Raw genomic sequence first — 26097 nt, forward strand, 5'->3', positions numbered from 1 at the left:
TGTTCTAATAATCAGAAAATAAATACTTGTTTAACATTCGACATTTAGGTGTCGGTTATAGCTGAATGTAGGGTATGGACTGTGGTTCTTAACGAAAGCGTTACAGTTACCTGTAATTTTTATATTATTTGCTCTCTTGTGAAGCATTGTCTCATAGGCAATGATACCACATTTGGTGATTTTATATTTATTTTTCATTTCGGTGCCGTTTATAGCTGACTGTAGTTGTTACTTTTTTTTAGGTGTCGGTGTGGTATAGGTTTTGCTTCTTATGTTAATTTATATTATCTTTTTCAGAGTTTGTCAAACTTACAATAACTACATCTACCTCTCTAGGAGCGCGATATAAACGTTCAAACCCTCCTAATAGTTCAATAGGTGAAGGGAATCAATCAAAAAATGTAACCTCTAGACCACCAGTTAATTCAGTGGGCGTACCAAACAACACAGGATCTCCAAATTCAGGAATGCACAATGGGCAAGGGACACCCACAGAGCTTAACATGACAGTTAATTCAGTAGGCGCATCAAACAACACAGGATCTCCAAGTCCAGGAATGCACAATGGGCAAGGGACACCAACCGGGCGTAACACGAAACTTAATTCATCGGGCGCATCAAACAACACAGGTTCTCCAACTTCAGGAATGCACAATGGGCAAGGGACACATATACAGAATCTGCACGGAACACCAACGAATAACATGAAGGCAGCATCGAACAATCCACCAGGTTCAGGATCACCTGTAGTCCCGACTAGTTCTGGAGCTTCATCAGTTCCAAGAGGACGGATCGGTTCATATCTCCTTCCTAATGAACTCCGTGTTAGTTTTACTCTTGGTAATGACACAATTCATTTAGATTTGTTAAAAAATAGACAATTTGGCAGACATGCAGTTCCTGTGTTCACAAAGTTCTCAGATGGCAGTATTGTTCAACATGGTCTCTCAGCAGTAAAGGTACGAAATATTATAGATAAAAGAGATTACTGATCAACACAAAGTTAACCCAGTAGAAATATTGGTTTTCATGCCCCACCTACGATAGTAGAGGGACAATTTCACGGTCCACTGCACATAGAAAATGATAGAGCGAATTGGTCATTCGTGTTCTATGGACACATTCCAGCGGCACCAGCATATGGAGAATATGTGTCTCAATTGATACATTACTCTAGAATTGGTCAAAGTACGCTGATTTTGTTGAACGAGGAATACTGCTTTCTCAAAAGTTGCTAAGACAGGGCTATGAATCAATCAAATTAAGGTCATCACTCAAGAAATTTTACGGTCGCCATCATGAGCTGATTGGCCGTTATGACAAAAGTGTTCCAGAAATCATATCTGATATTCTTCCTCAGTCATAATAACCTTCCATCATTACCGGACTGAACAAAGAAATAATACGACGGGTGCCGTATACGGTTCAGGACATGCTTACTCTTCCGGAGCACCTGATTTCACTCCCGGTTTTTAGTGAAGTTCGTGTTGTTTCTTAATTATTATTTATAACTGTTGATGTAAATGCTCTTTGGTTTGTGTGAGTCTTTGTTTACTCCTTGGTTTTGATTGTTATTGTTTTCTTGTTTTAAACCTATACCATATTGCGAAATGAATTAATTTATATTGATGGTGTTTACACAAATACAGTCAAAACTACAAATAAAAAGCAGAATCGCTAATCACATGATTCAAAGCAAACAATTTCACCAAATATTTCAAAGAAATCTTTTTTTATGATAAAATTAAGAATGGAAATGGGGAATGTGTCAAAGAGACAATAACCCGATCAAAGCAGATAACAACAGAATATGAGTATAAGTTTGTATAAGAAAATATAACGAGAAAGGTTATGACGGCAATCAAAGTAAATTGTACTTTTGCAAATATTTGAACAAAAGAATTAAATGTACATTGTAATTTTATAATTCACTGATGTATAATACATGTGAAAGGCCAATTGGTCATAGTTGACCCCCAAAAATGTCATTTATTATAAATTCAAATTTGCATATAATTTAACTTTTATCACATATGAACTATTTGTATAATGTCCAATATTTTTAACCAAAGATGTATTATTTGAAATACAAATACAAATGTACTCTCTTTCTACAAATGAAAATATACCATTATTTTTCTTTTTCAGCACGTTGGTTCATATTATACAGACAAAGATCATACGCATAATTTACATCTTGAATGTATGTCAAATTCAAGCAGCACATGTACCCACTATAAAATTGTAGGTACTCGTATCTAGTTGATTCCTTTAATAGTAAATCAATAATTCGTCTACTTATCTCTAATTGATATATTATGCATAAATAACAGCAATGTAAGAGATAACTGTATTGTATTTGAAGCTTTACTGACGTTCATCTGTAGTTTTACTGTCGCAAATTTAGTTGACCTGGCGACGCGTAGTAGTATACCGCTGTTCAAAAGTTATAAATCGATTGACAGAAAACAAATCCGGGTTACATATTAAAACCGAGGGAAACACATAAACTATAAGAGGGAAATAACGAAACAACAGAAACACTGCAGTGCTGCAAAAAACAAAAGACAATGCAACACACAGAAACGAACTATAAGATAACAACTGCTTAAAACACCTCGTAATTATATCGTAGCATAAATTTTAACAAATAATTTTGTTATTGAATATATTTGATCATTTACCTTTTAATTGCACAACATATGACTAAATTTTTATATGATTTCTTTACCAATACAACAATTTGATAACATGAATAAAATTGTAATAATTCGTATTTATAATTAACCTCGTAGACAACATTTAAAATACATTATTCATAGATGTATACTGTAAATTCAGAAATTATTGCGATTTCTTTTATTGTTATTGCAAAAAACGCGACATGATTATAATCGCAATAACTTAAATTTTGTATGTGAATTATACAGCATTTTTACCAAACTCGCAAAAATAAAAATCGCATTTTAGTGTAAAATGATAAAATCGCAATAATTAATGCACGCAATAAATTCTGAATTTACAGTACTCATTTTTCTTCAGTTTGGATCATTTGAGCATAACTCTGACATGCACCTGATAGAACCAAAAGTTCAACCAATCGACCTTGGGAACGAATGTGAACATCTTCATCGTATTGTTAAAACGGATCATATTGATGGGGTTAAAATCGACCATTTAACTTTGACAGGAGGTAATAAGTGTTTATTTCACCCAAGCATGTAAGCATTGAACAGTTTTGTAAAAAAGGACAATCTTGTTAAGAAAATAAAAGTGTCCAAACTGATTACTAGGTACACCTGATTAAAGTATGATACCTTTAAAAATGTAAAGCATGTGTGTAAAAGATGGTACAATAGGGTTTCAACAGCGCCTATAATCATTTAATATGTGATACAGAATTAGATTATTCTGTGTGATACAGAATTAGATATAACTTGAGATATAATGAGTGAATGGTTAACACCAACGCATTAGAGACTTTTAAGAGTAATGCTCCTAAAAATAAAGTCCAATATTTCTTATCAGCAAGAACCAAAAATGTCTTTGCAATTACAATTTTACAATAGTTGATTATTCCTATCTTACTCATTTAAGTCATGCGTGATCTGGTAAAATATGGTAGGAAATTACTAAGATACATTACAAATTATACATTATATAAAAGAAATGCAACATGAAAATCGTTATAGTGCAATGCATTTTTTGGCCGATGGTGTCAAGGTATTGCTGAATTAAATAAGTTTCATCGTTGATAGCATTATGTAATATCATCCTATTGCATTCCAAATACAAAGATTTCGTATCTGTCTTATATTCTTTTGATACATATTCAAATATATTGACATAAAGCAAAATATACACGAACCATGAATGTGAGACATGTTCCCTATAACATAAATATCGTCTACTCCGACGCTAGTGTTTTGACAAGGTCACCATTAGTAAATGTTCATAATTATCTTGTGAATCATTGTGTTAAAAAAAAAACATCAATTGCAACTGGCACAGGAAGGTTTGCGTAAAACGCATAAATTTAGCTTCTGCACAAATATTTCATTCTCCAAAGAATACAATATTTATCTCTTTACTAAGTTATCAGGAATGCATGACACAGGATCAGCACCTTCACAACAAAAGACACAAAAATGATTTTTCAGCGCTTTTATTGCTTTTTTGTCATCTCTTATTTCGTTTTCCCAATATTGTACAGATTAGATTTTACTATTCTACGATGATATATATTTTCAAAAAAGAATTTTTGCACCGATCTAATGATTCTAATTTTGTTTTTTTAACAAGTTAAGAACAGTCCAGCTCCAACGTCATTACCAGCAAATAAGAATAACTCAGTACCTCCGCAGATTGATATGATACCGTCGAATAAGAGCAACTCTATGCCTATGACCAATGCGTCAACAGCTGCGCATGAAAACAACTCGGCTCCTGCTACCATTATGTCAACACCAGCCAATAATAACACTTCAGCTGCTCCTACAAACATAACCAAAATATCGACTAACAATGAACATCACACTCATTTGGCAATCACATCTTTGCCGACAAAGAGGCAACACTCTTCATCCAATATAAAGAATACACCAGCGAAGAAAAAAAAACGAGGTTCAAGGAAAACTAAATCTGTACCGGCAGAGAAGAAACTTGCATCACCTAAGGCAATGGAACCAAAACAAGCAAAACACCTCACTCTTATGAAAATTACGTCCATACCGTCAAAGTCAAAACGTCCAATTTCAAAAGGAAAATCCTTACCGATGAAAATTAAAATCCCTACACCTAAGAAAATTACTTCAATACCAGTTAAGAAAAAGACACCAACTCCAAAGAGTACTTCATTACAAAACGATAGGAAAAAACGTCCCACCCCAAAAAATCAATCGATACAAAAGAAAACGAAACATCGTATACCTAAGAAAATCACATCGATACAAGCAAAGAAAACACCACCAACTCCAAAGAATACTACATCACAAAATGATAGGAAAAATCGTCAATCTCCAAAAAATAAGAAAAAGAAACACCGTACACCTAAGAAAATCACATCAACGATAGCAAAGAAAAAACACAGCACTCCAAAGAAAAATATATCAGTAGACGATAAAAAGAAAAGTCCAGCTCCACAAATCAAACCAATACAACTGAAAAAGAAACAACCTGCAATTGAGAATATCAAATCAATACCGGCAAGGACAAAACATCGCAATCCAAAGAAAATTCCGTCAATACAAAATAAAAAGAAACGTCCATTCTCAAACTTAAAAGTAAAACGCGTGAAAAATAAAATCACTACACCTCAGAAAATTACGTCAATATTAGAAAACAAGAACCACAGCACCCATCTGCAAATTAAAACAAAACAAGATAAAAAGAAACGTCCAGCTCTAAAACTTAAATTAATACCAACGAAAAAGAAACTTATTACACCTGAGAAAATCACATCAGTACCAGCAAAGAAAACAAGTCCAATTACGACCATTAAATATGTACCCGCGAAAAAGAAAAAGCTCATTCCTATGAAAATATCATCTTTACCAGGAAAGGTGACACATCCTTCTCGTAAAAAAATCAATTCTAAACGAGTAAAGAAAAACCGAAAATTTTCAAAAATTAAATCCCTGCTGACGGCAAAAAAGAAACATCCTAAGAAAATCAAATCCATACCAATAAAGAAAAAAACTAGGACTCCAAAGAAAATTTCATCAGTGCGACATAAGAAGAAAAGTCCAGCTTCGAAGGAAATTACATCAAACAAGCAGAAAAGTTCAACTTCTGACAGAATGAAATCAATACAAGAGAGAAGACTCTCATCTAAGATTCCATCAAAAACTAATAAAGGTCTACACGGAAAAAGTGCAACCAAGCAGAAAGCAGGTAACATATATATTAAGTAGATATAAGTATATAACAAGTGCAGCACCTTATTTTTTTATTTTTAATAAACTGACTTACACTCAAGATCAATTAATAAATTAAGAATCAGTTAATTTATATTGTCAAGTAATTGTCAACAAAATTAAGCCAATCATGCTAATATTTGTTTTTTGATTCTTTGCTGTTTCATTAATTCATATTTAGCTTAACAAGTTTTATACGCGTACACATGTTATTAAACTGAAAACTACCACTCAGTGACGAAAACTTTGCCTTAATTAAACTATTACACTACAGACACATACGTCATATAAATAATTAAAAATATTTTTTTTTCTTTTCAATATAACCGTTGAATAAGATCTCTTTTGTAAATAACATGATTAAAGATCAGTATGAGTATATTGTATGCATTACTACTTGTTCTGGTGGTAGGATTGGACGAATTGTGATTGATCGAAGTCGGTTAACAGATGTCGCACGCGATACAATGATCTATATAATATAACTTCAAAAAGTTCGACGACGAAAATATTATTCATTTAAGAATTTCAATAGGTTAAAATCTAAACACAAAGAGCTTAATATTGAAAGAGTATATCGTTCAGTTCCAAGTCTTTAATCTTCGTCCGTTCAAAAAAGTAATCTCAATTAATAAAATTTTGGTTTTCTTTTTGTCAGACGTTTTATGGACTGTCATATTTTTATGTAACACCTACGATAGTAGAGGGGCATTATGTTTTCTGGTCTGTGCGTCCGTTCGTTCGTCCTTCCGTCCGTCTGTGCTTCCGTCACTTCGTTCCGCTTCAGGTTAAAGTTTTTGGTCAAGGTAGTTTTTAATGAAGTTGAAGTCAAATCAACTTAAAACTAAGTTTACATGTGCCCTATGATATGAGCTTTCTCATTTTGATGCCAAGTAAGTGTTTTGACCCCAATTTCACGGTTCACTGAACAAAGAAAATGATAATGCAAATTAGAGGTTAAAGTTTTTGGTCAAGGTAGTTTTTGATGAAGTTGAAGTCCAATCAACTTAGTATACATGTTTCCTGTCACCTGTGATATGATCTAATTTAAATGCAAAATTAAAGTTTTTATCGCAATTTCACGGTCCACTAAACACAGAAAATGATAGTGCGAGTGGGGCATCCATGTACTAAGGACTCATTCGTGTTTGTGATATGTTCATTTTACCGAACATTGCGAAGAAATAAGTATCCCAAAACTAAAACTTCTATTTCAAACTTAATTGCGTTGATCGTATGCAATATATACTTAACATTGCAATAATTAGTATCTAAATTTGTTTATTCTTTAAATTTGCAGTAATAAATGAAATGAAACATTCTGAATATACAGTACCCCTATAGTTTTCGTATCACAATACAACGCACCTTTTTTGGAGCGAATTTTCAAATCACATGTACTAGGTAATATTTTGATTTGACTTTTACTATCAGTTGTATCTAATAATAATACAGTAGAACGTTTCTGCCACTTTTACTTCAAAAACATGATAAGATGTTCATAGTTGACAATCCAAAATCAAATCAGACACAATTTTGTCAGGTTAAGAAATATAATCCATAAAACATGTAAAAGACATTAATTCACATCCGCATTTTTGCATAACAATTTGTTTTCTTTAACTTTAATTAAGGAATGACTGTAATATTTTTTCTGTCTATGAAGAAATAACATAAAAAATTTGGTGCACACTGAATAACGCGCGTAGCGGGTTATTTAACAGTGTGCACCACATTTTTATGTTATTTCGAATAGACAAAAAAAATATTACAGACATTTCTTATAATTTAATTCTAAATTCCATTTTAAATCGTAGAAAACCATGAAAAAACGTTGACGACGTCACGGTCACATGACTAAATTGTGTATATGGCCTGATAACAAAATAACGTCAGCCAATTAGAAGACGCGTTACATCCAAAATTAAATTATTACAGGTTATTGCTCATATATTAATACAAATTGCAAGATCCAAAATTATGGCTATTCAGCAGTTTTATCCTTCTATAAAAAAGGAAAATGGCGAGAAGAAAATCTGAAGGAAATTGTGTTTATATGCACTTATCTGATCATAATGATCGTTTCAAATTAGCATACTTTGTGCGGGAAGAAGCCAAATCTGGCCGGTAAAAAGACAATTTTAAAATTGACAAAGGGAAGCAACTAGTGTTAAAAGTGTAAAAAACAGAATCAAATCGTTGATTGGCAAATTGAATATCAAAATGTATCAAAAAGAGGAGGGATTAGTACTCTGGTAAAGTTAAAACTTATAAAAAAGGAAGTGATTGATGGAAGGGACAACATCAATCGCATCAAACAGGTTTTAATCAATTTGGGAAGCAAATGAAAGTTTGGCAATTGGGAAGGGTTTTTAAATCGAAAACCTGAAAGAAAAAAGCGAGTGTTTTGGTACATTCAAATAAAATCACATTTCATATCTTGCGGTAAATCTCTAGATATGATTCGTGTTTCAATTTCCTTGTCAAGCTTAGGATTACTGATCTCGTATTTTTGTCTTTTCTTATACCTTACTATATATATATTATATTAAAATTATATTTTTCAATGCAGATATTTGTCACTTGAACTTGGTGTCATTGTATCTTCATGTGTCTATGTTTGTGTTATTTTTGTTATGGTTTTATTAAATTGACTTGGGTTAATACCTTCTTATATTCATATTCATATGTTGGTTTGCAGACATGTCACAAGCCATGTCATCATCTAAGCAGCTCACCAGAAAACATAAACGTAGAAAGTCCAGAAAAATCAAAGGTATATAAATTCTTAACTAAATAGTTCTTTAGATAGTCAAACTCTCTTAATCCTTACAGATATGTTACCATATAATCTGTACAGTAAAAGGGTTGTATCTTAAAACACTGTGGTGGTTAATAATTTGAGACATGTACAAGCTGATGAGCACCCTAGGGTTATTGGTGCATGTCTGGTTATGTTAAAATCATACATTTCTGTAATCAGATAAAAGTCGCATCATAACATGTAATGTGTACACAACAAAGAGCCGAATAGAACAAAATTTTTATAAAACCGCCATATTGCCGCCTCCATGTTATTGACACTTGTTCTGAACCTTAGTGTAAACAATTCCACTTCTTCCTTTTCCACTCTGGTCGGAGGCATATTTTTGATTCCCTGTCATTTTTTATATTAATGTTGAAATGTTATTACGACCACTGAATCGAACTTTCTGTTGATTGTTTGTTAGTTTTTAGGGTTTTCAACAGCTTGAATGCAATTAATTTGTTTATTTATTTCTAATATTTTGGCCTCCAATGAAGAGACATTAATCATATCGTTAAGCGCATCTGGTGCAGACTATTGGATCTGCTAATTTTATTGACTTCAGTAATGGATAGCTTAGTTAGTTATCAAAGGTACCAGGATTATAATTTAGTACGCCAGACGTGCGTTTCGTCTACATAAGACCCATCAGTGACGCTCATGTCAAAATATTATTAAAGCCAAACGAGTACAATGTTAAAGAGAATTGAGGATCGAAAATTCCAAAAAGTTGTGCCAAATATGGTTAATATTGCCTGGGATAAAAAAAATCCTTAAATTTTCGAAAAATTCAAAAGTTTTGTAAACAGGAAAGTTATGAAAATGACCACATTATTGATATTCATGCCAACACAAGGCATTTCATGATACCACACACAGTCAAGTAGGTGTAATTCGTTTTTCATGCAAACATGAGTTTTTTTTTTAATTGACATTGATGCTAATCAATTTTAATTAAAAAAAAGTCATTAATTCACAAAACAAAAGCTGCCTTAATTTTTCTGTGACATTTCAATGCTAGTTAACTTTTTTATTCATGCAACATGTAATCACACATGGTGCATGATTTGTAGCTTAATCTAATGTTTTGGTAAATTTTCTACTTTTGTATTCGAACATATATATAATGATAGGTCTAAGACGCACCAAGAGGCCCAAAAAGATGATGATTTCTGCAAAGAATGTTGCAACTAAGTTTAAAAGACAACGATCTCCACAGAGAAAGAAGCAGATGACAGTTAAAAATCAACGGTCACAAAACTCAGATATGTCCATCAATAAACGAAAACGAAAGAAGCATCATAATATGGTCCCTCAACTAAAACCTTCAACACAAAGTTCGCAACCAAAACAGTTGGACAACCCCAGTTCTAAACCATGGGCCAGTATTCCAGGTTTACAGATACCGATTGATGATGTTATATTACCATTTGGTAAATATTCTCTTTTTACTAATCATTCTATTGCAATTTAATAATTCGTGTCCTTTTATTGAGAAAGACATTTTATCTACTATATAAAAAGAAGCTGTTCTATGATTATAAATCCGACAGCTTTACACCGGAGATAAAAGGAGAAAATGTAACTATCTAAAGGTCAACTTGCTGTTTAACGATTGTTAAGACTATAAATTTTCACTGAAGGTATTAAATTGCCCGGTCAAAGACTGAAGTACGTGGAATAATAACCAAACATGCCATAAATTGGAATATAAATACATATCATGTGTCAGCTAAATAATTGCTTGGTGAGTTTTCCTGGTATCCTCTCAAATGGGCCACAAGTTTTAGTTTATAAAACACGTAATAACTGTTAAGAATATTTGTTAATATTCAACTAATACAAGTATTTTCAAAGGCCTAAAACATCCATTTTGTCCAACTGACCGCCATGAGAATTATGACGGTTGCTTCTAGCGGAGCGGAAATACTTATGTTTCTTAAACATCTGATAACATCTCCGGTTGATTTTTGGGTTATGTTTTATTTAGTCTTATATATGTTGTATAGTTTTTCTCCATTGTCTAATTTCTCCTTAGCGTTTTCGATTTCTGGCTTTTTATCGTCCTCTCTTACCTCCTTCTACTTTTTATATGGTTTTAACTATTATAAACGTATGACTTTTTAAAAAGCGTCAAACTTATATCAGGAAATGCTTATTTTTCACATCAATTGGTCTCATTTGAATACAGACTATTCCGACAGACTACAAACTTCAAATAATTTTGACTTTTATTTAATAATTATGCTTGCTCTATCTATATTAAGTTGAAAAAATCTAAATTAATTAAAGATCATGGAACTGTGTTTGATAATTAACCTAAACAAACATCAAGCAAACAGCTGAAAACAAACCATATGATGAACAGATCTATTTAAAGGCAACATAACATTCAAAAACAAGTAACAATTAAACCATCAATACTTAGCACTAAATTTGCGAAAACACCTGTTTATATTTAAGCGCCACCTATGAACCCTATATACTAGATAAAACAGGCGTCATGCGTACTAAATCATAAGCCTGCTGTCGTCTGTTTTTTCTTTTTTTTTTTTAATTTATTATTGTTGATTGACATGTTTAAATCAATGCAATAAACGCACGTGAACATAATTTTGAGATTAAATTATACTTATGACATATTGTAGACTCACCTTTGCCAATCATCGACAAACAGATATCTGGCAATGAAGAAAGAAAATACAAAACATTTTATCCAAAATCAAAAATAAAAGGAGTTCATCATTTAGGGAAATTTAGAGATGTAGTAAATTCCATGTGGTCTGGAAACATGTTTGACAGAGAGCATGGTGGTATTTTGGGAAATTCGAATTCGTTATCTAAATCTGTATTGAAATCAGAAAGTGCTCCTCAAGTCGATACAAAGATGAACCGCCTAGCATCAATACTAGGTACAGTTGATAATTTTCTATTTCATAATCGTATAATGGGAAACGATAGGTGAGGTTGTTGATTTGGTATATGCCTTTTTGTGCTTCTTTGTTTAATATGTGTTTGTTTTGTTTTGGTTTAGATTCTTGTGGTACGTCGTATCATTATTGTTAGAGATATTCTCGTATTCTTGTCTTTCGTTTTTTTTTTTGCGGATTTGCTTTGTCTGTATGCCTTTTGGTGTTACTTCGATGCATGCAGCAAGGCTCTGTGCTTATACAACCGGTTATTGTGCTATTGGAAATTTGTTTGTTGCTTGTCTTTCATTTTTTTGCTTTGTGCTTTGTCTATATACCTTTTCATGTTTTATGTATGACGTGGCTCTGTACTCATACATCCTGTCATTTTGTTATTGTACTATAGCAAATTTGTGTATTCTTGTCTTTAATGTTTGCTAATATGCTTAGTCTATATGCCGTTTTGTGCTTCTTTGTTGCATATTTCTTTTTTCTAGAGATGAAGATTATAACACAATGTTGATTGCTGTTCAATCCATAATTTTCTACATAAGAAAGTGCCTGTTCCAAGTTAGGAAAATGACAATTGTTATCCATTCTTTGATGTGTTTTAGCTTTTAATTTTGCAATTTGATTAGGGACTTTATATTTTCCTCGGAGTGCAGTATTTTTGTGCTTTTATTTTCTACCATTTGAATAATGTATAGAACTTAACATGTCGATAAGCATGATAAGGTTATACACGTTATGTATACAGTCTTCGTGTTTTTCAAATCAACCCGATCTTTAAAAATTCATGGTTTCATTTTTTTTTGCATTTTGAAGCCTAGGGAAATCTAAAAAAAAAAAGATTGCAATGCTAGAAATTTTAGAACCAACATGAATTAGCTTCGTTAGACGGATGGACGAAAAATTTTCAGTCCACAGAACATAATAAAATGATAGTGCGGATGGGGCATCCGTGTACTAGGGACACATTCGTGATTGGTATAGATTCGTTAATACTTATAACATAAAAAAGGATATGGTACGCAATCAGACCCCTCCTCCAATTAAATAACAATTTATTTTCAGGTCAGTCGAATCACAGAAGGAAGAGAGCGACTGGAAACTACAATGTGGAAGTATTTGTTGTAATTGACTCTCCGATATATAACTTGTAAGTGAGTATAACTTCTAAAAGTAAAACTCTTTTAATCTAAGTATATGTTACTTTAGTCGGGTTGTTTAGACTCATTGGTGAACTTCGGTTGTAACCATCTGCCCTTTAGTCGGGTTGTTAAGACCCATTGGTGGACTTCGCGTGTTACCTGCTCTTTTGTCGGGTTGTTAAGACCCATTAGTGGACTTCGGTTGTTACCTGCTCTTTAGTCGGGTTGTTGTCTCTTTACCCTAATCCGCATTTTCATTCTCAATCTTATATAATTACTAACGTTCACTTAAGCTGTCAACCTAGCAAGAACGTTAAATCATAAGAGGATGAAAAATATACAGCACCATACCAAAAAGACATAAATAAAATAACAAAAGTATAACTTAAATTATGCATAAAATAATTCATCATGATCATAATCATGTGACCATGACAGTTTGGTACTAACATGATATATAACAAACCTTTCTAAACTTTTTCGTTTCGTACACGGATGACATTATAAATAAAATAAGGTTTCAAATCCCACGGGCAAAGTTGACCAGAAATGGATTTGGCTATTCTTTATGTATGATTGTATCACATAGCTCTTCAGCTGTTTCGGTTCTTATACATGTTCGGCTTTAAAAAAGAAGAAGGCACACTTTTTAATTTCTTATTTTGTATTCTAGCTGGCTAAGGGAAGAAAATTCCAATAGTGATAGAGCAATGCAACGAGTCCGAGAGTATTACACATTTTTGTTGTTGGGAGTAAGTATTCTATGGGACGAAAAATACACACAATAAGATGTTACAGAATCGTAAAGACAATAGGTAATCAAAATTAAAACAATATAACATCGTTGGATGTATTTTAATGTTTAGGATGTTTTAGCCAATCACGACGCATTGATTAACAATTTTGAAAATATTACTTTAGATTCTGAAACAGCGAGTTTCCACGTATAATCAGACTGGTTACATCAATGAAATCAGGCAACACTTTTTTTACAACACTCATTGCTACAAAATAGAGGCTTAAGATCCCGCGGACATTCAAACTCATAGTTCGGCAATAAACTGACAACGTCATGGCAAAACACAAGAAAGATATAAAGACAAACAAACAGTTTACAAAACAAAACAAACAAAAGTTAAATCTTAGTCAACATTAACCTAACCAAAATTCCGTAACCTGAGGGATACAAATGCCTCGATGGAAGTTCGGACTGATGAGACTGAAGTTTGAATAAAGTTTTTATTTCAATTTAATGATTACATGGGTTATAAATAAAGGCAACAGTAGTATACTGCTGTTCGAAAGTTATAAATTGATTGAGAGAAAAGAAATCCGGGTTACAAACTAAAACTGAGGTAAGCACATCAACTATAAGAGGAAATCAACGATAAAACAAAAACAATGAAGTGCAACAAAAACTAAAACACAATGTATTGTGTGTTTTAATAACATAAACAATACATTAATACATTCAATTAAGGATAACTCTATTCTATTTAAAGCTTGCATGGCGTCAATCGATAGTTTATTGTCACCATGTACATAGAACAACGTAGTATATGGCACTGTAAATTGATAAACATTTGATATAATATTTTTGCATTATACGCGACGCTATATTTCAATAGCCTCAACAGCCACAAATCGAAACCAATAATCATTACGAGCATCAACAGCAAAAGGACAAAATAAGAAACGCTTTACAAAACTTTGAATTTTTCGAAAAACTAAGGACTATCTTATCCCAGGCATAGATTACCTAAGCCGTATTTGGCATAACTTTTTGGAATTTAGGATCCTAAATGCTCTTCAACGTTGTACTTGTTTCGTTTTATAAATGTTTTAATATGAACGTAACTGATGAGTCTTATGTAGACGAAAAAAATGCATCGAAAAATTAGTCAAATAAACTCATCATAGATACCAGGACTAAATTTAATATATACGCCAGACACGCGTTTCGAATTCGTCTACAAAAGACTCATCAGTGGCGCTCGAATCCAAAAAAGTTAAAAAGGTCAAATAAAGTACGAAGTTGAAGATCACTGAGGACCACAATTCCTAAAAGTTTTGCCAAATACAGGTAAGGTAATTTTATGTGACCTCGGAAAACCCATTGCATCGTAAAATACCATTTACACGTTTTACTTCTCTATTTTACTTTTTATAACCAATTTAAAATAGTTTTATTATGTGTTTAAAAGGTAGATAACAGATTTAAGAAAATGAGTGCACCTTACAGAATAGGAGTAAACCTAGTAGGAATATATGTAGCTAAGGTGAGGTATAATTAAATAAATATTTAAGAAGATGTGGTATGAGTAACAATGAGACAACTCTCCAGGCCACAATTTGTAAAAAAACAAAAACCATTATAGCTCAAAGTAGGGTCTTTTACACGGAGCCTTGGCTCATATGGAACAGTAAGCTATAAAGGGCATTAAAATATGACTAGTGAAAAAACATTCAAACTGGAAAACCAACGTTAGAATCTATATGAAAAACGAGAAACAAATTTAAAAACACTTACAGTATGAAGCACATCAACAAACGACAACTACTGAACACCAGGTTCTGGATAGATGCAAACAAATGTAAACAAAAACACATTTGTCGATTATAAGTGATATGAATGCTTTTCGCATAAAGCCCGAAAAATATTTCATCTAGAATGATACGTCAACTCATTTCCGCAAGATCACTTACATTGATTGCATATTCTTAGAACAAACAACTTACAAAATATGCAATTATTTTTCAGAAACAGCTAGTTTCATATTATGTGTCTTTAATGAAATTTAGATAATGCAGAACAAATATTCAGTAGCACGTTTCAATTCGACACATTTGATTGTGTGTTTACAAATTATCGGTTGTGAAAAAACTCATCATAGATACCAGGATTGAAATTTTGTGTTTGCGCCAGATTCGCATTTCGTCTACTCATCAGTGATGCTCGAATAAAAATAAATTTAAAAACGGCCAAATAAAGAACGAAGTTGATAAGCGTTGAGGACCAACAGTTCCTAAACGTTCTACCAAATACAAAAGAACGCTTATTCTAATAAAATAGTAAGCGTTTTTTGTACAAAATAAACTAGTCATAGATATCAGGATTGAAATTTTAAATTTGCACAAGACGCAAGTTTCGTCAACAAAAGACTCATCAATGACGCACAAAGACAAAAATGTTGAAAAGGCTAAATAAAGTACGAAATTGAAAAGCAGTGTGAGGTACAAAAATTGATATTATACCTTGTTACAGGACAATTTGTAAGTTTCGTTAGCCGATCATACAGCTTGTCTAATTTATAATGAAGTTATAATGAAAACAGCCATGAACCCTTCTAAAATCACCACTTGTTAACTTTGTTTCAAAATGCAGTGTTATAGCGTACATTATTTATAACGAAGATGTATTTTCTAAGTAATATTTCGAAATATTAAATTTTATGCTTTTTCAGAGATCATCTGATCTTAGTTTTATCCAGAACCATCTTTCAGGTGGCATTTTAAATGCTGACACCGCTCTCTCTGCAATGAAGCAGTGGGTGCAGACAAATGGAATCCCTAGACACGATCATATAATGACTTTTACAAGGTGAGACTAGGTTTGATATATTGGTGTACAACCTCATCATTTTTTCCTGTTTCAAAGGATTAGAGAGTAAATATCTTAAATATAATTCAGAATCATAAAAATTACAAATATATAGCTTACTGATTACACTTATTTGATAAAGGAAGATGTGGTGTGAGTGCCATTGAGAAAACTCTCCATCCAAATAACAATTTATAAAAGTAAATCATTATAGGTCAATGTACGGCCTTCAACACGAAGACTTGGCTCACACTGAACAACAAGCCATAAAGGGCCCCAAAATAACTAGTGTATAACCATTCAAACAGGAAAACCAACGGTCTAATCGATATAAAAACGAGAAACGAGAAACACGTATAAATAACATAAACAAACGACAACTACTGTACATCAGATTCCTGACTTATGACAGAGGCAAACATTTGCAGCGGAATTAAACGTTTTAATGGTACCAAACCGTCTCCCTTTTTCTGAAACCTTTTCGAAACTGCTTTCAAATTATTGATATTTTTTATTTTGTCAGTTTTTAAGATCTATTTCTTTTTGAATTTACCTTCGAGTACTTTTATTCGCTGGACTTTTGTCGCCTGGTAATATGTGCGATTGTATAGAATTATACCTGAATATGATGGAACTTCGATACAGTAAAATAATTGATTTAAATGATTGCATAAGTTTACTCTTTAACAATATGTTGCTTGACCTAAGATTTGCCTTAGTGTCACGATCATCAGTTTACCTTCAAAATGAGGAAGCATTTACTATTATTATTGTGAACTTCAACTTGTTATCTTTAAAAAGAGCTCCATAATAAATGCATTAAATGATAACTTTGGTGTAGTCATTCTCTTTACTGCAAACATTTATTTTAAGACTTTTATTTTTAGTAAGCTATCGTGGGGGCTCGATTCGTAATATAGAATCTCCAATTTCCTCCAGAATAGTGACAGAAGAGCGATTAACAATTTTTTACTAAAAATAAATAAAATGTCGTTCTCAGTTCTAGTATTCCGTTACTTAGTAGCTCTATTTGTAACTGTTATCTATATTACTGTTTTGGGGGCTGCCAAATTATGGATACATGACCTAAAAACAGGATTCCTGTGCTTATTTTTAAGGTATGACATGCGTAGTGGATCGTTTGATACGTCAGGTGAGACATTATATTTTGATAATAGTAAAAAGGTAAAGTTTGTTTGTCAGCAACGTCAATTGAGATAAAAAGTAAAACAATCTTACAATTTTAGTATCAATCATTCAAATAACGAAAAGATTAAACGTAACATTATGCATATCTAATTTACTAGGTGATATCTATACTCTATATTCGAAAGTGCTGGAATGTTGCAACACAAAACAGGAAAATTTCCAATTTGGAAATTTAGAACTTTTCATTTTTTACGTTGAGCTAAACTATTATTTACGCAGTTATCAATTCTGATTTGCAAGTCAGGAAATTCAGACTTAAATACAGTTCGAAAAGAGGGACGAAAGATACCAAAGGGACAATCAAACTCATAAATCGAAAATAAACTGACAACGCCATGGCTAAAAATGAAAAAAGACAAACAATAGTACACATGACACAAAATAGGAAACTAAAGAATAAGCAACACAAACCCCACCAAAAACTAGGGGTGATCTCAGGTTCTCCGGAAGGGCAAGCAGATTTTGCTCCACATGTGGCATAGTCTAATTCGGTAGGTCACATCCATGAAAGGGAAGGGGTAAACAGATCCTGCTCCACATGTGGTTCCTGTCGTGTTGCTTATGTGATAACAAATCCGGTAAATAGTCTAATTCGGTAGGACACATTCATGAAAGGGAAGGGGGTTGTAGTTACGACGTAAGGAACATATTCGATATCATTTGTGGAACGGTTATTCCATAACGGTCAACAAACTCGTTATGGCGTCCTTAAAATTTACGAAGGGATGATTTCAACTACACCATTTGGAACGCTTGGTTTAATAGCTTTCTTGTGAGCAGCAACCTTCGAATTGATGAATGCTATCATTATAATCATCATTTTAGAATATTTGTCTTCATCTTAATAGCAGAGTTTTTATCTCAGGATTTTAAGTGAAGCTTTTTGTTATTATTTAAGAAAAAATCTCTATTGAATCTGTATAATGTGAATTAAGCAACATTTCTAAACAAATGTATTTATAACATATACCTTGCATACTATACATGTACATGAAAATTAGAAAAACTCAACGATTGAAACACAGAAAATATATTCCGTACCTCTGTACATACTTTTATTCCAGGCACCGCTTACTTGAATTCCATTTGTACTACAAGATCAAACTCTATAGTGGAGGAAAAGTTTGATTTTATTGCTGCTACAGTTGCTGCCCATGAGATTGGACATGCGTATGTTTATTTATTTGTTGTTGATCCATTATTGAGTCTAAATTTATCTAAAAATTGAATGCTTCTTTTTGTAACTTCATTTTCGTTTTGAATTTCCACAAAATGTTGATAGTTTTACTGTTAAAACTTTTGACCATTAGCTATATATTTGACTAAATGGTCGGATTTAAACGTTCTACCTCAGGGAAATGTGACCTTAGATGAATTTGACTATTACGTGTATGTGTATAATAATCATAACGTTGCATCGTGTTTACACAACACCGGGTTACAAATGTTTAGGTTTGAATATTTATGACGAATTTTAAAAGGGGGACGAACGATACCAGAGGGACAGTCAAACTCATCAATCGAAAACAAACTGACATGGCAAAAAAAGGAAAAAGACAAACAGACATGAAATAGTACACATAATACAACATATAAAACTAAATAATAAGCAACACGAATCCCATCAAAAACTGGGGGTCATCTCATTTACTCCGGAAGAGTAAGCAGATCCTGTTCCACATGTAGAACCCATCGTGTTGCTCATGTTATAACAAATTAACGTTCATACATACAGAGCTTTAGTTAATTTCATTTTCAGGAGACTTGCTGTTATTCACTTTTTAACAAAAAAAAACTGAATATGACACTGAAAAAAATGAAATCAGATCAGAAAATCGTAAGATGTCCTATGATTGCCATTAAGACAACTCTCCACATTGCATGCATTGATGATGCCATTTACTTATTACTTACGTAATGTACAGTTCAGCATGTTTTGTTTTCATTTTTAGCTATGAGGTTGTCAGTTTATTTTCGATTCATGAGTTTGACTGTCCCTCTTGTGTCTTTCGTCTCTTTTGTTACATTGTAACATATTTTTTTTTAGTTTGAACGGACTGTCAAACTGGTTAAGTGGTTAAATTTACTTTAACAGTTTTTTGCAAACTGACACTAATTTCGATGCAAATTACTTTAAAAGAGAGACGAAAGATACCAAAGGGATAGTCAAACTCATAAATCTAAAACAAACTGACAATGTCATGGCTAAAAATGAAAAAGACAAACAAACAACAGCAGTCATAAAAAACATAGAAAACCAAAGAATAAACAACACGAACCCCACCAAAAAAACTATGGGTGATCTCAGGTGCTCCGGAAGGGTAACCATCGGTCTCCCTTATGCTCCATTTAAATCTCTTTTTAACTAGAATATTGATATTTGTTACGTTTTGGTACTGAAAAACAAGAACTGTTTATAAGATACTGTAAAATGTTAACTCTGTCATTGTAAGTTAAAAACAGAAATAATTTCAGCTGACTGCGTAAACACGTGAACTAGTATCAACTCTCGCCATTTCTTTAATCCTTTAAATCGTCTGAAGAAGTTTCGTTGGAACAGTACATTATCTAACTATGATTTTGAGTCTCGCTTTCAGTTACATACTTTTGAATATCTACAATATCATTTTTGTCATAATTTGAAAGAGAATGCATTTAGCTAAAATTTATGTGTTTTTACAAATTTTTAGAATATAGTTAGAATAATGTGTTTTGATAAACCCTTCGAAAAATATGCCTTGCTAGATTATTGGATTTTTTAAATTGATAGTATTCTACAATGAAACCTGACTAAACCGACTCCTGCATAAACCGAAAACATGTATGAACCAATCATGTTCTTAAACCCTGCATATCAAATTGTATGCGTTATGAACCTGATAAAATCGAACATCGGCCAAAAACGAACAAAATCTTAATTCCGAAGATGTTCGGTTTAGCCAGGTTTCACTGTACTTACTTCATATGATCGGTTCAGCTCGCTGAAGCTTGTTAGGCATCAATTTTTCATTGTGTGTTCCGCCTTTTTTTAATCACTAGTTTTATTTGAGAATTATCGTAAGATAACATATTTCGGAACACCTGAGACCACCCATAGTCTTTGTTGGGTTTCGTTTTGCTTGTTTAGTAGTTTTCTATATTGTATCATATGTACTATTGTTTGTCTGTTTGTCTTTTTCATTTAAGCCATGACGTTGTCATTTATGAGTTTGACTGTCCCTCTGTTATCTTTCGTCCCTCTTTGAGGTTCCCTTTGAAGATGGAAAATTCAGAATGGAAATGGGGAATATGTCAAAGAGGCAAAAACCCGACCAAAGAGTAGACAACAACAGAAGGCCACCAATGGGTCTTCAGTGCAGCGAGAATATACAGCGGCCGAAGGTGGTCCTCGGCTGGCACCTTAATAAAATTGTGTACTAGTTCAATGAAAATTGACATCACAATTAATTCTAAAACATATTAATGAACTAAACGTTAAAAGAGAAACCTATCTGACTACATACTTACAAAGACTAGAGGCCCCGGACTAGGGACAGATACAAACATGCGACGGAGTTAAACATGTTTTGTGAGATCTCAACCCTCTCCCTTTGCCTCTAGCCAATGTAGAATAACCATGTTATTTAAAAGCAATCTAGTGACATCTTAGTCCATTGCAGTTTAGGAGCAGTTCATGACGGTGAAAACAACAGGTGTTCAGCATCAAGTGGTTTCATCATGGTTTCGATCAGCCAGGCTTTGAGACCACCCAATCAAAAAAGTCCATGGCAATTTTCTTCCTGTACTTCCAGGGAAATTGGTTTATATCTAGACGAATTAAATAAGTAAGCAAATAGAAATATTTTATAATCATTGAATTTGCGGTTTTTAAGTGTGGGTTTATATAGCCAAATTGTATAACACACTGACAGATGGTACAGTGACGTACGTGCTAACGTGACATGTAATTTATTCTCGTCGTCAAACTGGAACATATCACTAAAAAGTAAAATCACAATAATACTGAACTCAAAACGGAAAGTCCCTATTCAAATGACAAAATCAAATGATAAAACACATCAAACGTATGGACAACAACTGTCATATTCCAGACTTGGTTAACCCTTTCCTTTCAGGCATTTTAGACCTTTACTTATCGAAAATACATTATCGAAGTTTAAATGAATACAGCATTCGCATCAATGGTCATACAAATGCCATGTTGGGCTCAAATGAAAGATAATTGGTAAAATATTTCAAAAAATTAAGTTTGAAGATAATTCGTCATTTTTGGTCACGTGGTATATTTCCAAAAGTCACGTGACTATTGGAGAAAAAGTGAAAAAATACGAAATCCTTGGGCAAAAAGTCGTGCAGAGACATATTGATGGGCTAATAGGGTCGGGTTTTGGTGGAAACACAATGTATCGAGTCTGTTGAAGCCATATAAGTTATCATAGTGGTATAAATAGACGCAGAACGTGCTATAGGCCTTGAAATATCGATGACAGTAACATACAAAATAACTGATTTTAGACGCTCTTTTTGTCCGATTTCAAACTTGAACCCTTGTTATTTGTCTAATTCGTTTTCTACCAATCAGCAACCTAAACTTTGTTTTTACAAGGGAAAATTCATTGAATTACCAATGCTAGCTTGATCTGGAACACCCTTGACCGAGCCCGACGGAGGAAAGGGGGTAAAAAAAGGGGGGGGCAATTTTGCACACACATTCTTTTAAAAAAAATTCGTAGGTTTTCATTTTGAAATTGAAAGTAAAGTTAAGTTAAGTTACATTTAATATAGGGAATTATTTTTCCAACTCCGGCAGTGAGATTCGAACTCTCAATCTTTGCGCCTTGGGATAGATCAGCGTACCCCTGCGCCACTGGCATTGTAGTGAATTTATTGAAATTTAAGTACTTCAGTCTACTACTACGGAAGAAATTTACAAAAAAAAAATAATATAAAGATTCTCACCCAGTTTGTTTTCTTTTTGGAATTATGTGTTCAGATGATAATTTTTTGTTGCCAAATTCATGATTTTTAAGCAAATCTAGGAGGAATCCACTCTTTAAACTGTCATTTTTTCATTGAAATATACATGTTCCTTTATTCAAACAAAAGTGTTTTCAACTTTATCATACCGTAACACTTACGAAACCATGTTTTGTTACATCTATTTCAACTTTGCAAAAAAAATTCTGAATATTTTAGCGGTTTTTGTCTCTTTTCTCGTAATATCTGTAAGTAATGGCTACGGATTTTTAGCGCATTTCAAGTTTGTGATTGCGCTGCTACACTAAAAATTACATTTGCAACTAGTGTACAAGTTAGAACTATTAGTTTAATACTATTCTTCAAAAACTCACGGCACAGTTATTGAAAAAAAGTCATAATTCCTCTTAAAAGAGCAGTTTTCTTTGCACTTCTTTTTGAGAATATTCCTCAAAATTCAAAGAAAAATAAATGGTTTTTACAGAAAAATTACACATCAGTAAGGGGCGAGTTGTTTATTAACTAATAATGATAGAGGTTTGATACACATTAAATCGCATTGCTGGTGATCTGAGGATTAATTTGAGCCCTTAACCACATTTGTACGTCAGCAAATGGCTATGAAACAAGTCTAAATGCCCCAAAAAAATCTTGAAATTGGTTTTACCGGTAAGCTGTACTGGTGTGAAAGGGAGAGGGTTAAGGCATTTCCGAATGTAGAAAATGGTGGACTGAACCTGGTTTTATAGCGCTAAATCTCTCACTTGTATGACAGTCGGATAAAATGTCGTTATTTTTAAAACTGTGCTTAAACAAAACAGACATAATCGGTAAAATAGTCAAAATATGGAATAGATGCATTGTTCCACTGTATGATATGCTCTCCTTAATTGTGTTTATTGTTTCAGAAAAGGCTCTCATTGTATGCAGCGGGCACATCCTAATGCTAAAAATTTCAACCCTGGATCACAAAAAAAGCTAGGTCAGACATTCGACGTTGATAAACAGTGTGAATTCATCATAGGGAAAGGCTCTTATGCATGCAGAGTAAGTAATATATATCAGCATAGACATCTCTGAAGAATAACTGGAGCGCCCCCTCCCCTCCCCCTTTAGGTCGTTTATCAATTTATGTCTAGAACGGCGGTACACAATATTTGCCATTAGCTATGGAAAGGTGTACCATCGACATAGTTTTGTATATAATTTGCAATATACATAAGAAATGCAAACAAATTGAAACATGCGCTTAAAAGTTAGTATTAAAAGGTTTGTTAAAAAGAAAAGAATTTCAAACTTCAAAGATGTGGTATAAAACTGGTACAAAATGCAAGTTTTTAATGTTATTTTAAACGCACTGTAATCAATATTTTCAATCTTCTATTATAGTGCTTATACCTACCTGTCTATCTCCTCGACAGTACATGTAAAAGGATAAGGAATAATTATGATAGTTTGAAATTAAAAAAAAAATGGTAGGCGCGAACTCATTTGCTTGCAAAGTAAGCCATTATACGTCAACGTACGGTCTTCAACACGTAGACTAAGCTCACACCGAACAGCAAGCTATAAAAGGCACTGAAATAAACATTTTCTGCCGATTGTTTGGTTGTTTTCCTAATTGAGATACCATGCTTTGCACGTCTAACATTTTAGAAAATTGACTCTTATAGACATTCTACAGTCTTTTATAGGCAACAGTGAGAATGTGTGCACTGGACTATGGTGTAAAACACTTGACATGACCTCTACACGCTGTATATTAGGCTTACCTGCAGAAGGGACAACGTGTGGATCAAACAAAGTATGTTAATCTTGTCAAGAAATTATTCATAACATTTAATTTTGTTTTTCAAACACAGACAAATAATTCGAACAACTACCAAACTGCGTATATGTATATGGAGGCGTCGAACAGATCGCGCTTAAAGGGAAATTTTAAATAAGTACTCAGGGCCGTAACAAGGGTTCGAATTCAGGGGAGGCAGGGGTTTGGGGCCGCCGATTGAGCCTCAATTGATAGGGGTAGGGGCTGCGCCCCCGCCGATTTTTTTCTCTCAGTCATTGGCTAAAAATTACCCGTTTCCCTTCGATTTCCTTACTTTAAGTTACATCAGTATTGCTTGAACTGGAAGCAACTTTTATGCAAAAACAAGCTGAGATTGCTGTTCGGGGTGAGCAAATGCTAGCTCCGTCTTGAAGGCTGTACTTTGACCTATAATTGTTAACATTAAATACATTGTGTCCGTGGATTTTTTTCTCAAATGATATGGTTAAAATAACCCGTTTTCCTTCGATTTCCTTACTTTAAGAAAGATCAGTTTTGCTGGATCCTTGGAGCAATTTTCATGCAAACAATTATTATCTGCATTTTCTGTATTTAAAGATATTTTTTTAGAAACTGGTAAGTTAAAAAAAAAAACATATAAAGCAAGATTATTAAACGCAAGATATTTTTTTTTATCGAGGATCTTGAATTTCAATATTGTTGAAAACTGAAGAGACATGTATATAACTACAACCAGGGACTTTCTATGCTAGTCTAGTATATACTTAGTATAGAAAGTCCCTGCTACAACGAATGGGAGTGTTTACCTACTAAGGCATTAACCATAATGTTCTCGTATACTCGGGGAAACTTAAAAAAACAATCCAACAGCTGATTCAGCCGGTAACGAATTTCTGATATCTCAAAAGATTCACAATACAAAAGGAACTTCCTATGCTTAAATAATTAAGCCCCCAAATAAATGTGAATAGTTAAGTTTTTATTCAAAATTACCGAAAGCAAAGTTTCATATGCGTTCTCATACGAATACTGACCCTCTCAATACTGAATAACATACTGGCATATCACGTATCATGATAACACTGTTAAAACTGTTAACTTGTGCTGTTTATAATATAAATTCAAGTTCTTTGTTTACATATTGTCAATATTTTATTTTTTTACTTTCAAAAACAATTTTGGTGTACAAAATTCAGGGGAGGCAACTCCCTCCCCTGCCTGCCTCATAGGTAGTTACGGCCTTGGTACTTGATTAGTGTATTGACTAACAATGAAAGACGCAAGGGAACAGATTATATTTATAACAAAAGTTTGTGGGGAACAGATTATATTTATAACAAAAGTTTGTGGCGGTACTAACAAGATATGTTAAATAAATGCACATCTGGAAGAAAATATACTTAGATATCGAATGATGGACCGAGACAAAATAAAAAACAAATAATGAGTCTACATTTCTTAGTCAAAAAATTTAAAGAAAACAAATTTAGAAATGGTGAATGTGTGAATTGAATTGACATAAACCCTGCCAAATACCCGTAAACAGCCTAAATCTAGCTATGAAACTTCCACACAGCTTAAAAATACCGCACCAGGAGGCCTAGGCGGGATGCAGTTGGCCCCTTAACAAAATGTGTACTAGTTCAGCGAAACACAGTTAAAACAAATATAAATGAACCAAAATTTTGCAAAAACACAACTGAGGTTTTAAAAAGTAAAATAATATTATTAGATAAATCC

General features: G+C 33.1%; 1 protein-coding gene across 3 annotated transcripts in view; it reads left to right on the forward strand.

Moving 5' to 3' along the window:
* Positions 1-301: 301 nt before the first annotated feature.
* Positions 302-26097, forward strand: part of LOC143058310 (metalloprotease mig-17-like) — a 32920-nt gene continuing 7124 nt past the window's right edge. The window contains exons 1-16 of one of the 3 annotated variants that reach the window (XM_076231786.1): positions 302-959; positions 2149-2244; positions 3043-3193; positions 4303-5892; positions 8617-8691; positions 9855-10154; positions 11370-11633; positions 12705-12789; positions 13455-13533; positions 14986-15060; positions 16246-16382; positions 17501-17535; positions 18656-18761; positions 21251-21415; positions 23477-23615; positions 24253-24372. In XM_076231786.1, the coding sequence (XP_076087901.1) occupies positions 468-959; positions 2149-2244; positions 3043-3193; positions 4303-5892; positions 8617-8691; positions 9855-10154; positions 11370-11633; positions 12705-12789; positions 13455-13533; positions 14986-15060; positions 16246-16382; positions 17501-17535; positions 18656-18761; positions 21251-21415; positions 23477-23615; positions 24253-24372 (3909 nt within the window). In that variant the 5' untranslated portion in view covers positions 302-467. Of the gene's footprint in view, positions 960-2148; positions 2245-3042; positions 3194-4302; positions 5893-8616; positions 8692-9854; positions 10155-11369; positions 11634-12704; positions 12794-13454; positions 13534-14985; positions 15061-16245; positions 16383-17500; positions 17536-18655; positions 18762-21250; positions 21416-23476; positions 23616-24252; positions 24373-26097 lie in introns of those variants that run through there. The other 2 variants (XM_076231788.1, XM_076231789.1) reach the window with 2 other exon arrangements.

This window comes from Mytilus galloprovincialis, chromosome 14 (assembly GCF_965363235.1).
Source record: "Mytilus galloprovincialis chromosome 14, xbMytGall1.hap1.1, whole genome shotgun sequence".
Classification (NCBI taxonomy): domain Eukaryota; kingdom Metazoa; phylum Mollusca; class Bivalvia; order Mytilida; family Mytilidae; genus Mytilus; species Mytilus galloprovincialis.